At 42.5% G+C, this 14,480-nt stretch overlaps 1 protein-coding gene across 1 annotated transcript in view; it reads right to left on the reverse strand.

The window, feature by feature from the left end:
• Positions 1-14,480, reverse strand: part of LOC309702007 (alpha-2-macroglobulin-like) — a gene marked incomplete at its 5' end in the record, with an annotated part of 50,520 nt that overhangs the window by 11,233 nt on the left and 24,807 nt on the right. The window contains 4 exons of the mRNA XM_082526379.1: positions 1,089-1,314; positions 1,552-1,663; positions 1,806-1,893; positions 7,336-7,476. Of these exons, the coding sequence (XP_082382505.1) occupies positions 1,089-1,314; positions 1,552-1,663; positions 1,806-1,893; positions 7,336-7,476 (567 nt within the window). The remainder of the gene's footprint in view (positions 1-1,088; positions 1,315-1,551; positions 1,664-1,805; positions 1,894-7,335; positions 7,477-14,480) is intronic.

Consider the following 14,480-nt stretch of genomic DNA (forward strand, 5'->3'; position numbering starts at 1 on the left):
GGACAGAAGTTGTATTCATAGAAAACAACATCAGACCAAGTGTGACAAACCAAAACGCTACTTTCAGCTACTCCCTTATTCACAAAGGGTCACATAAGATGTTTTGATTTTGTATATCTTTACACTGGATACCCTTCCTGACACTTGTTAGGGAAATGTGTACACTACTACTGTCATGGTGCTGGGTCTTCAAGCTATTTTTGGGTGGGTTTGTTCTGGACTTGTTATTTCTTTGAAAGTATTTGGATTGAAATGGTTGTTTTAGTTAGAATTGAGTTCCAGATTTGACTTGTGCATCTGAGTTATTTTTAGTTCTCAGTTCTTGTTGGTTCTTTGTTGCTCTTCATGTCTAGTCTGTCGCTGTCTCGTCTATGTTCCATGTCTTGTGTAGTTGATATGTCTTATAAACATTTGTAAATAAACCATTTTATTGTTATAATTATGGTGGCCACTTGGTATTAGTGATGGGTCGATCACAAACGAAACAGCTCTTAGAGCCGGCCCTTTAAAGTGAACGGTAGCCGGTTCCTTATTGAGAGGCATGTTTCTCTCTCTCTCTCTCTCTCTCTCACTTTTTTTTTTTGCTTCATGCAGCACGTGATGAAGAGGGGGAGAGGTGGTAGTTACACTTGCAGCAGCAATAGCAAACGAACAGAACAGAAGGGAGAGAGAGAAAGAGAGGCAGGGGCAACAACAAGAGACAACATTGACACATTCAAAAGGTATTGTAAAGAAAATGAGAGGCACCAAGAAAAAAAGCAAAATCTGAAAACATTTCAATTCTATTGACTATATAAACTCTATATATAATAAACAAATGTAAATAAAAATGTGTTTTTTTACATTAGTAATTCATTTTGTGCATAATTTTATATTGTTTTTGATAATAAATAAATTAAAGCAACAAAACAACCTGAAGAGTCGCTTGGGAGCCAAAAGAGCCGGCTCTCTTTAGTGAGCCGAGCTTAAAGATGCAGATTTCTCATTACTACTTGGACTTTGGTTCATGACAAAATCATCTGTAAAGTCTATCAGCATGCTGACATTTTTTGACATATTTATTTAGCTGATATAGAAACATTGATCACCATGATGCAACTTGTCAGGTAGTTGAAAACAGTTGCCTTCAGTTCAAAGTGCTCCCCCCGGATGATGGAGTAGGGCAAGGTGAGCTCGAGGAAAAAGGGCTGGAAGACCCTAAATTCTTTTCGAGGAGCCAAACCAAAACCCTGAGAGGACAAACAGAAAGCCTCCGTCTCCCAGGTGGTAATGGTGTCAGGGACAGTGAGGGACACGTCCTTTGTTCCAGACTCTCTGAATCAGCAGATTTACAAATATGGAAATTTTCAGATGGTAAAACATAGCTACATTACCTAGATTAGCCAACAAAAACAGTGCATTCTTAGGAATGTTAAATTCTGAGCAGAATTCTAAACATGAAAACAGGTTAACATCCGCATGGATCCATAAATGTCCCTATATATACACAAACTAATTTTCCCTTACTAATTTAAATGTCAGTTAATGTCATGATCAACAAAAACAGCATACCCAACTTCCACCAGGTCCCATATCCAAGTCTCTGGGAAGAAAGCACGGACGGGTTTTATGTGTGGTGGTTCTGGTAAAAGATCTCCTCTAGATCCTCCAGGACTCCCAAATACTGTAGAATGGTTAAAAACAAACAAACAAACAAACTATAAATACTGAATCTGAATAAAGGAGAGCGGTGACATTCTTCTTTGATTTTGCCAACGTTTTTATTATTTGCAATTTAAAAGGAAAAGAAAACATAAAGATTTTACTATTTTCCCGGTGATAATTCCTTCCCAGGAAAGTCACACAATGAGGAATTCGGAGCAGCAGGTTTGTTGCCACCTTTAATCCAACATTCTAGACACACAAACATCACAGAGAGTTAATTTCGGCTAAAGCTATAAAAAGCATATTTATTATCAGCTGATATGCTCTGAAGTTAGCTAGATGGCTCCTCTAATACAATTCTGCAGATGGAAAGATGTTGTGACAATACCAAGCTCACCAATGCTGAAGAGAAGGACTACTGTTTGTCATTTACTACCCAGTGCAGTAGAATTTTATTTATTTATTTGATTTTGCAGCCACTAAGAGCAGTGTTGGGAAGGTTACTTTTAAAATGTATTCCACCACAGAATACAGAATACATGCCCCATAATTTTGTAACGTATTCCGTTAAGTTACTCAATGAGAGTAACGTAATCTGAATACTTTGGATTACTTAATATATTGTCATGTTTTTTACAACTACATGAATGTACCATTGCTGTGTCATTTATTACTATTACTGAAGGCTACTTGCCATACCAATACCAACTAGATTTTTAAATCTTAATATAAAATGAATAACAGTAGGGTGGACATTAGGTAAGGCTGCACGTGTTGCAGTGATCTCGTATAGAAAACTCTTTCTGTATCAGTAATATGTTTTCTTTTTGTCGGTTAATAATCATGTAGAACTGCACATGATTATTTGCAGCTAGCAGGTTGTTAATGCTATCCATCAAGTCTAAAAACAGCATGTTATTACGTGGAGATGCTGAAGGTTGCTCCAAAAATGATCAGATTATATTTTAAATATTTGTTCAATTCAAATTTAATCAAATTATCTTTTTGTCTTCAAGAAATTTACTGTATAATCATGTTTAATTTTTTTTATGTCATGTGTAATTTCCATTGCAAATATTAATCACAGTTAAATTAAGAGGGGGTGGCAGTAAAGGAGCCAGAGCTGTGATGTCATCAAGTACACTGCTGTTCCAATTGTGGAACGATCGCGCTGCGCTTTTGGGAAGTCCGGACTCCCGTGTGAACTTAGGAAGTTCGGACAAGCGAAAACGAGAGTACGGACTTGCGTACATGAGTATTTAGAAACGGCCTAACAGTCTGCAATCTATGAATGAACCTCAGTTAATGCCAGCTCGGTGGTGAGTAGCCTTCATTAATAGTAATAAAAATCACACAGCAATAATAGATTGAAGACACTGAAGTTTCGCCCATCCCATTCTTCTTATGAAATGGTGTCGGAAATTCCAAGTAATAAATGCATTCCTGCCCATGGACTGCTGGCTCTGTTATGCTGGCTCTGGCTCCATTGTGTAACTGACACCACCAACATTAACAGGACGCTTACATTAGAGCCTCTTATGTCTTGTTTGGATTTCCGGCAATCAGAATCAGAGAAACTTTATTAATCCCAGATGGAAATTGAGTTAAAACAAACAAACAAACAAAAGAGCCACAAGTCATACTCGAATCGGCCGCTTTCAGCTATGCGACATATGGCTACTAGTGATGTGCGGATCGATCGTGAAATATCGATTCCTCCGATACCAATCATTTATGTTCTAGAATCGATTCTCACATTAAAATATCTATATTTTAGCAATTTAGGGTAAATTTGTAGTTTATCATTAACAGGAACACAGTGGAAAGAAACTATAACATTCGGATTGTCTACATTCAAAGGAATTACTTCCTCTTCCGCCTTTCATAGTCATGTGCGAAATACGGCTGTATAAATGTCTCGCAGCCCCTTGGCGTGCGCACTCACAACAATGGCTGAACGTAATTGTGCGGACGTATTTTACCTCCACAAACAGCTGAGACGGGGTTTGCGATACATGTGGCAAAAAAGTGCTCCAAGAGTGAGGTGTTGTGGCTATACTTTCCCAACCTTGAGACCTCAGAATTAGGGAGACATTCAAAAGGGCTGTTGGGGGGGGTGATAAATACATTTTACAGGGTTTATTTATCGGATAAAATACGTTAAATGTCACCGTTATTATTGGCTGGCCCGGAAACAGCGGGGGTGTCCAAATTCAGAGGCTGCTTCCACCTGAGGACCCGGCCTTCGCGGTCTAAAGAAAGCCGGGTAGTACATCACGAGCTCTCTCAGTGGAGTGAAACTCTGCCGTCTGCTCCTTGCTATCTAAAATATAACCGGGCGCTGGCGTAAACTCTCGACCATCTCACACTTTGTTTAATGATCTTCTGTTTGATGTTTATTCAGCTGTGTGAAAACCCTGGAGGAACCCACCCATTAATAAAGTTAAATTTAATTTAATCTAATCTAATAACTTTAATCTCAGCCAAACCGATTTACTCACGAACAAATAAAACACTGAAAAAGCCAAACAATAACATTTTTAAGTTATCAAAGTGACTTATACATGTTTAACCTGAGTAGTGAAAGACCGCGGGGGTTTGAAGACGATGTGTCGATCGGCTCAGATATTTGAAGTTTACACAGCTACATTCTCACATGAAAACATGTTTTTTTTTGCGACCCGCTTATCCTTTTCAGGGTCGCGGGGGGCGCTGGAGCCTATCCCAGCTGTCATAGGGCGAGAGGCAGGGTACACCCTGGACAGGTCGCCAGTCTGTTGCAGGGCTAACACACAGGGACAGACAACCATTCGCACTCACATTCACTCACACCTAGTGACAATTTGGATTATCCAATTAACCTATCCCCACAAGCTGCATGTCTTTGGACGGTGGGAGGAAGTCGGAGTACCCGGAGGGAACCCACGCAAACACGGGGAGAACATGCAAACTCCGCACACAAAGACCCCGGCCTGATGTTGGAATTGAATTCAGGACCTTCTTGCTGTGCGGCAACAGTGCTAACCCCCGTGCCACAGTGCTGCCCGAAATAAGAGTAATATTAAAACTAAGTAGCTGCTGCCATTGTTGTAAACTGGAATTGGCTCGGCCACGCTATGAATTCTGCAATATGGTTTTTCAATTTTGTTGTCCAGGTGGAAATTCGGGAGAATGGTGGCTCCGGGATTCTCCCGGAAAAATCGGGAGGGTTGGCATGTATGGTTGTGGCAACATCACTAACCCTGTCAAACACCTCAGAGTAAATCATGTCACAGAATATGAGGCGCGTATGTTGAGGTGAACTGAAGAGGAGGAGAGGGACAGGTGCTGCTAGGGCAAGACAGACGTCTCTCATGGAGTCCTTTAGTGCTGCAGGCAGGCAAGGTGTTCAAATAGCGCACAACTTCAGTTTTTTTATTTCTATATGATGAACTCTGCATTATTAAGTGATAAGAACAAGTAATCTGATGTCCTGTAATCATTATGACGCTACAATTTGAGATACAATAAATAAAATACGTTTTTGTATAAAGTATCGGTATCGGATCAGTATCGTCAATACCACCCTGAATATTACTTGGTATCGGATCGGACAGTAAATCAGTGGTATCGCACATCACTAATGGATACATGCTCATCCAACTGAGCTAAACCTGCACCCGACTGTGTTTAATCACCAAAACTGGAGAAGGCATAGAGAGGGGATAGCCTAACATATGAAACTGGAAATGAACGCTGTGTTTTCTATTTATTTCAACAAAGTAACTGTATTCTGATTACCACCTATTTAAAATGTAACTGTAACGGAATCAGTGTTGGGTAATTAAATTACTTGTCCACTGAAAAAGTAGAATAACTGATTACTGTTCATTTTTAGGTGTTTTAATTACAGTTACTTACAATGTACTTGCGTTAAATTGTAAAATCATTAAAATTGCTGAATATCGTTATTTTTTTTTCATTAATTTATCTTCTAAAGGTGAAAGTAAACTCTGCCGCTTTTACATCGTTGTAGTGCAGGTGCACGTGTTTTTGCGCCAGTTTGTTGCATAGTCGTATTCTAAAGTGGAAGATGTCAGACTCGGCTGAAGCGAGTGGTTGTTTTATGAAACGAAAATATTCCCATTACTTCACTTTTCTGAAACAAGTAGACAAGAACATTACAGTAATATGTAAGCTATGTCCTGGGGAGACAGCCGCTGTCAATAGCACAAGTAATCTGCTGAAGCACCTGACAAGGCAGCATAGACGAACACTTCTGAGTGATCCTTGTTCATCATCGATGGATAACACTGTGGCAACTCAAGCACAGAAAGTGTCTGAAGGTGAGCTTAAAAAAATTATTGCAGGCTAAATTGTGGAAGAGATGCGTACTGTTGAGTCTTCGTCTTTTAGATGCATATTAAACAAAATACCTGTGTGTGGCAAAAAAGCAGCACTGTCCGATCGAAAAATGTTTTTGACTTACGTAGATAAGTGTTATGTGGACATGGAAATGCAGTTTAGAGACCTTCGAGAGTTTGGAATATATTTCGACGACTGCTGACATTTGGACCAGCCATAACAAAAGTTTTCTCGGAATGACTGCACACTGGATTGATCCTTCTACTTTTTTACGAGGACATGCAGCACAAACATGTAAAAGAGTTTGAGGGAGACACACATATGATATAATCGAGCAAGTACATTCAGCTTATGGACTGAACTCTAAAGTGACAGCCATCGTGACAGACAATGGGTCCAATTTTATCAAAGCTTTTAGAATGTTCCAAAAATCACTCTGATGAGGAATCGGAAGAAGATGAAGAGGTGATATTTACTGATGTTGAGCAGACCCTCTCCACAGAATCTGAAGGACAGTTTTCTCTCCCTCCACACCTAAGGTGTGCATCACACACTGAACTTAATTTTTCATGATGTTGAGAAATGGCTTCAAGCAAATGAGTCAAAATTCATCTACAGAAGTGCAACTTCAAAGTATTCTGCATGTGGGCAAAAGCAAACCGTTTTTCTGTTGCTTCAGAGTTAGTAGATATTTTTTTCAAGAAAAAACTTATAGTGCCTATTTAAAACACGGTGGAATTCATTTCATGTCCAGGATCACTGACATTGCCCTTGCTGAATTGAATACTGTCTGCACTCAGTTTGGAATCAAATGATCAGGAGAATCTGTTCTTAAAGGAGTTTTGCATCATGTTGAAGCCACTCACTGTTGGGCTAGACATATAAAAGATGATTCAGAAAAGCTAAAAGGCTAAACTATTTCATGTTGACTTGCATGTTTTGTTTTTTTTTAATTATTTATTATTTAAAGAATTTTAATTTCTATTGTTTGTCCACTCAAGGGTCATAGGGATTTTAAGAAGTATTTAGTTAAATTACGTATTGAGTAATTAAGGTACTTTTCAGACACAGTAATTAGATAAGTATTTTAAATACAATATTGATTAAGTAAGTTTTCTTTTTTAAGTGACTTACCCAACACTGAATGGAATACAGTTACTCATAATTTGAAATTTAAATAGATAACGCCAGTGCATGTATTCCGTTACTCCCGAACACTGATTAAGAGTCACATAATGTGGAACATTTGAACGAGTCAAGGTTTAAGGCCAGTACCAAGAAGCTGGACCTATATTTTGTATAAGTCAAACACACAACACATGCTCGTGGAAAATATTTATGTATTACCTGGAAAGTTATGTAGGCTTCTTTATATTGATCAGATGCAATATATCTTCTTTTTCTCACATTCCAGCATTTAGTTGAATATGGGTCTTGAAGCTCATATGGGATAGAAGATGCTTTCCAGACAGGCAGCAAATTAAATATCTAAACAGAAAAATGGTTCAAAGGTATACAATTACAAATAAATGTTGTTTTAGGAAATTTAAACAACTGAGAAAATCAGATTAAGGGTCTGCACTTATATGAACCAAATATGTAGCAATTTTATCACAAAATTTATCACATCACCACTCAAAGTTTTATACCACCACTGTGTTAAATAAACTGTATTGTTTATTACCAAAATCATGTTCTTATGTTTCTGTAATTGGTAATCCACCAATATGTGCAAGCTCTTTGATCAAAGTTTTTTTTTTAATGCTAATATATTATTAGTATTGTCATCTCTGAAAAACATGTAAAATTACAGTTATGTACTTGAATTTCAGTGTGTCAACTGAATTTTGGGTATATACACTCAACAAAAATATAAACGCAACACCTTTGTTACTGCTCCCATTCCCCATGGGATGGACGTAGAGACCTAAAATTCATTCCAGATACACAATATAACCATCCCTCCCAAACAGTGGTCACAAATCAGTCCAAATGTGTGGTAGTGGGCACATCTGCCATATTGAGATAATCCATCCCACCTCACAGGTGTGCCACATCAGGATGCTGATCTGACATCATGAGTAGTGCACAGGTGTACCTCAGACTGCCCACAACAAAAGGCCACCCTGGAATGTGCAGTTTTTTGCACTATTGGGGGTCTGGGGACCCAGAACCGGTCAGTATCTGGTGTGACCACCATTTGCCTCATGCAGTGCAACACATCGTCGCATGGAGTCTATCAGATTGTCAATTGTGGCCTGTGGAATGTTGGTCCACTCCACTTCAATGGCTGTGCGAGGTTGTTGGATATTCGTGGGAACTGGTACACGCTGTCGTATATGCCGGTCAAGCACATCCCGAACATGCTCAATGGGTGACATGTCCGGTGAGTATGCTGGCCATGCAAGAACTGGGACATTCTCAGCTGCCATCTGCCCTGAACAATGTGAACCATGATTCATCCGTGAAGCGCACACCTCTCCAACGTGCCAGACGCCATCGAATGTGAGCATTTGCCCACACAAGTCTGTTACGGCGACGAGCTGGAGTCAGGTCAAGACCCCGATGAGGACGACGGGCATGCAGTTGAGCGTCCCTGAGACGGTTTCTGACAGTTTTTGCAGAAATTGTTTGGTTGTGCAAACCAATTGTTCCAGCAGCTGTCTGGGTGGCTGGTCTCAGACGATCTTGGAGGTGAACCTGCTGGATGTGGAGGTCCTGGGCTGGTGTGGTTACACAAGGTCTGCGGTTGTGAGGCCGGTTGGATGTGCTGCCATATTCTCTGAAACGCCTGTGGAGACGGCTTATGGTTGAGAAATGAACATTCAATGCACGGGCGACAGATCTGGTTGACATTCCTGCTGTCAGCATGCCAATTGCACGCTCCCTCATTGCTTGTGGCATCTGTGGCATTTTGCTGTGAGACAAAACTGCACATTCCAGGGTGGCCTTTTGTTGTGGGCAGTCTGAGGTACACCTGTGCACTACTCATGATGTCAGATCAGCATCCTGATGTGGCACACCTGTGAGGTGGGATGGATTATCTCAATATGGCAGATGTGCCCACTACCACACATTTGGACTGATTTGTGACCACTGTTTGGGAGGGATGGTTATATTGTGTATCTGGAATGAATTTTAGGTCTCTACGTCCATCCCATGGGGAATGGGAGCAGTAACAAAGGTGTTGCGTTTATATTTTTGTTGAGTGTAAAATGTGCGTTCAATATGTTATTATCCAAACGTTGTACTTTATATGTGTTATACACGCATACAAATCTTTTTCATAACAAAATCAGTTTTGAACTGTATTTATAGTTGTATTATAAAAAGAAGAAAATAAACAGGAAAAAAAGGAAGAGAACAAAACCTCTGAGTGGCCAACAAAACCAATCTAGAAGCAACATTTACAATTAGGCCATGCAACATGGAAACACCTCCACACAGTTATTTATTAAAAATAAGGCTTCAAAAACTTTCTGTTCTTCTGAAATTTAAACTTATACCATGCATGCTTAAAGTTATATATACAGGCATTGGTTCAATACACCAGAAAACCGAAAAGATGCTATGGTTACACAGCAAGGAAAAGAGATACTGCCGTGACACAGCTTAAACTGTTATGAACCTCATACTCATTCTCATCTGTCTTAATTGGCTCTTTAGATGCAGGAGAATCCCCGTCTTTGCAATTATGGAACTTCTCCACAAACTGAGTGCCATGTTGCCTTCATATAATGTCTGATACTTATGACACTAGAAGAGACTGAAAGCAGTGTTGGTCAAGTTACTTGAAAAAAGTAATCAGTAACTAATTACTGATTACTTCCCCCAAAAAGTAATCCCGTTACTTTACTGATTACTTATTTTCAAAAGTAATTAATTACTTAGTTACTTAGTTACTTTTTAAAAACACGATTTACAACCTGAAGAGGTGATAAAGCGATAGATCTTTCAGCCCAATTCTACTTTTTCTACATAATCCATCATACAAAATGTAATCAAATGGAAAAGTCTCTTTTTTTAACTTGTTTTATCAGTTTTAATCTTTTAACTTTATGCATCAAGCAAAAATTTAATTATATGCAACATTCTCTGACTTGAATAAATTAGTTTAACATTTAAAGCTATTTTCTGCACATTCCAGCACATAAAATAAAATTTTTTTTGTGTTTACACTCAGTCTTTCAAATAGATGCAAGTAAAACACAGCAGAAAATAAATAAAGTCAAAGACTCAGCGGTCCTGTTGCTCTATTTTCACCTGTAAAGCAGAACTGCGGTAGGCGGAGGTTTACCCTGGTGCAGGTGTGCCGCGGTCAGTTGAACAATCCGCGAGTTTCTCTTTGAATTTCCCATTACGTCGTTGCGCTTACTTGGAAGTTTAGGGGTTTTTTTCGCTGTAAAAACTTTTCTTCCCACGCACGATGGACGCTAATGTTTTTGTCACTTTTTATGGAATCAAACTCAAAGTAAGGTCAGTACTTCCACGCTTTAAACGCTGCATGCTCATACTCTCTCCCACAATCAATATGTGATCCATTTGTTAACCATTCCTCGCCGTCAGTCCCCTGACCGTGGTCGGGAGACACGAGGGGAGATGCTTCCTCCAGGGCCGAAGTTTGTCCTCCTTCGGGGTTAACTCCCTTCACTTTTGTGGAGTAGTGAGGCAGACAGAAATCAGCCGAGGCACCGGAGAGTACTGAAGAGATGAGGCTTTAATAACAGTACTGCACACTTTGGAAACACACTGCATAGCCTGTAGCCCGTTAGAACGCTGCTCCCGGTCGCCCTCTACCCATGACACACTCTCTCACTCTCTTTTTCCTCTTTCGCTCCCAGCGTTTCCTTCACGCGCATGCTCACACACACATTACATACACTCCTTACTGCACCCAGTCACACACAAGACAGCAATTCCTGCAACACTACCCCCACTCTGGATGGCAATTAAACAATAATTCCACTCCAGCATTGTAATGCATAAAACTGGTACACAATCCCCTTTACCACTTGGAGCCCACAGGAGATAAAAGTGTTAGCCATTACCGCATATAAGGTGAGGTATAGTATCAACGAGTGCACTTCAGTGACAAAGAGGTTGGCTCAAGTAAGGTGTACATACATGTGCAAAATAAAGCATTTCAAGTGCTGTTAAGTAGAAAAGAAATTACACAATTGTAACTATTACATGGCGACCGGGAATAACCAACTTATCCTAGCATCTAGGAAGGCACAAATACAAATGGATAAGTGCATGTAGCTAACCCCGTAGGTCCTTCAGATACTTTTTTAAAAAAAATGTAAACACTGGAACAATGAAAAAAAAAAATATAACTCTTTTAAACCATTGTAGCTAACAGTATAGGAGGCTGAAACGATTTAAACTTGAACCGAATCTTCAGTCCTACTTGGAACTGTCCATGGTAGGTAAACCAAGTTAAGTGATCCACACTCCATACCGGTCTGGAGCTCTGCGCCGACGAGTTGGTCGCTGAAACTGCTGGCCCGGGTGGTCTGGCTCACCCACCACACCCCCACCATTCTCATGGTCTACATGGGAAGGGGACGATGGGACAACCACAACCAGAGCGGGATCAGCTGCAACTGAGACAGAAGGCTGAGAGGAGCTGGGGCCATTGCCAGTTGCAGTAGAGAACAGACTGTGCAGACCCAGATCACGGTCTGCTGGGTCATCTTCTAAAGCTGGTGGTGGGACCTCTGTAGGGGACCACTGATGAGCCTGATCAAGGACCCAGGTATTGTCCAGTGGCTCGCGGCAGCGATAATGCTTTAGCTGGTCATGGTGGACAACTTTCACTTTAGACCTTGGGTTCTTCTGGATCCGATAAACTAGGTCATCCAATTGTCCCAGGACAAAGAATGGTCCTTCATACGATGGGAGGAACTTTCTGACCTTGTTCTTGACGTGACGTGTTCCTTTGATGAGATACCACACAGGATCTCCAGTCTTATACTGTGTGTGGCAACAGTTCTTGTCATATTGCCTTTTTGCGCGCTTGACTGACTCACCCAGGGCTTCCCTGGCGATGAGGTGGGCCAGCTCCAGCCGCTCACGCATTTGCTGCACATACTCTGGAACTGAGGGTTGGTTGCCTGGATCAGGAGGTAGACCTGCGACAAGGTCCACTGGCTCACTCAGTTCTCGGCCAAACATCATGAAGTTCGGGGTGAAACCTGTAGCACTGTGTTTGGTCGCCCTGTAGGCCATAACAGCGTACGGGATCATCAGGTCCCAGTCCCAATGACAACGCTCTGCTGTGGAGGCCAGGATCTTCTGGAGAGTGGCATTGAAACGTTCAACCTGGCCATCTGACTGGGGTCGGAATGGCGTTGTATGAGTCTTATCTATGCCAAACAAACTGCACACCCCTTGGAACACATCAGATTCAAAATTGCGTCCCTGATCACTGTGTAGTGCTTGAGGTATCCCGTAGCGGCACACCCACTCAGACGCAACGACCTCGGCAACGGTTGCAGCCCGTTCATCTGGGATAGGAAAGGCTTCAGTCCACTTTGTAAAGTAGTCTTGTATCACAAGCACATATCGGTTTCTGCGCTCTGTCTCATTCAGTGGTCCCATAATGTCCAGCGCAACGCGCTCCATTGGGGCTCCTACCCGGACAGTTCCCATCGGAGCTTGCGGTGTCTTCTGGGGTCGGGCCCTGGATGCACAGCTGGTACAAGTACGGCACCAAAGAGCGACGTCTTCCCTCATGTGATACCAATAGAATCGGGTTCGTAGTCTGGCCACAGTCCTCTCGACACCAAAATGTCCACCCACTGGCCCTTCGTGCATCTGGCCCATCACTTCTGGTTGTAGCTTACGTGGCAGTACGATTTGGGGATAGAACTGGGTCTCGTCAAGGCAGTAGAAGCGACGGACCAGAACTCCATCTCTGAAGTAGAGCCGTTTCCATTGAGCCCAGTATGTCTTAGTTGCTGGACTGCATGGTGAAACAATAGTCCATGGGGGGCGCTCACTGCTGGCCTCCATCCAGGCGCGTATGGGTGCAATGTCTGCATCAGCGTCCTGGGCTTGGCTCAGCTCCCCCATGGTCCAACCATGAAACAGAGAAGCAGTATCAAGGGTTTTAGCCACATATACTTTCTCAGTCAGCTTTACAGTGTGTGTATTAGTGGACATGTTCTGGTGTGATATGTCTGTTCTAGTGTGAATTGTCTGTTCTGAGATGTCTGTGTTGATAGGAGTGTTTTGACATAAAATGTCTGACTTTGTAAGAGCAGTTTGGTCTAAAGTCTTTGTTTCTGGTGTGGTGGTGTTATGACTTACCCCCACTAGACACACCGCTGTAGTAGCCGGTTGTCCCTCCACCCTCACCGGACTCAGCAACAGGGAGCTGGTGTCAGAGTCCAACTCGCATTGAACTGCCTGATGACTGGTCCCCCCGAGATGCTTGGGGGGGTCCTGCACTCTGCATGGACAAGACTGGCGACAGGGTCTTCTGGAGAGGCTATCAGCATTGGTGTGCACTCGACCTGGACGGTGGATGATCTCAAAGTTGTACTCGGCAAGCTTCTCGAGCCATCGAGCTAATTGTCCCTCTGGCTCTTTCATTTTTGTTAGCCACCGTAGACTGCTGTGGTCTGTGCGCACTTTGAAAGGCCGTCCAAGGAGATACTGGCGAAAGTGGGACGTGAAATCCACGACGGCTAGTAGTTCACGTCGTGTGGTGCAGTAGTTTTGTTCAGTTCTTGATAGCTTACGACTGCCATATGCCAGCACACGTTCCACGCCCTGTTGCATCTGTGACAGCACCGCGCCGATGCCAGTGTCGCTGGCATCAGTGTCTAGTGTCATTTCTCCATGGTCAAGTGGATAGCCAAGAACAGGGGCAGAGGTGAGTCGACACTTCAGCTTGTCGAAAGCTGCTTGGTGCTCAGCATGCCACTGAAAATGTGCATTCTTCTTGGTCAGGTTGTGCAGGGGTTCGGCTATAGAGGCAAAATCTTTCACAAACCGGCGGTAATATGAGGCCAGGCCGATGAAGCGTCTGACCTCCTGGATGGACGTAGGTGTGGGCCACATCTGAACCTTTTGAACTTTGCTGGGGTCGGTAGCCACACCATGCTCGGATACCACATGGCCAAGATAAGCAACTTCGCGGCGAAAGAGGCAGCATTTGGCAGGTTTCAGTTTCAAGTTAGCTTGTTGAAGTCTATAGAATACCTGGCCAAGCCGTTGCAGCATCCCCGACACGTCCTTAGCCAGCACGATGATGTCGTCCAAGTAGACCAGGCAGGTCTCCCACTGCATGCCAGCCAGGACGCGGTCCATCAGCTGCTGGAACGTTGCCGGGGCATTGCATAGTCCAAATGGCATGACGTTCCACTCAAAGAGGCCTGTCCTAGTGCAGAAAGCGGCGGCCCTGCGTGCTCTAGGCGTCAGCTCAACCTGCCAGTAGCCAGATGCGAGGTCTAATGTGCTGAACCATCTGGCAGTTGAGAGTG

Source organism: Aulonocara stuartgranti (assembly GCF_965226115.1).
Source record: "Aulonocara stuartgranti genome assembly, chromosome: 3".
Classification (NCBI taxonomy): domain Eukaryota; kingdom Metazoa; phylum Chordata; class Actinopteri; order Cichliformes; family Cichlidae; genus Aulonocara; species Aulonocara stuartgranti.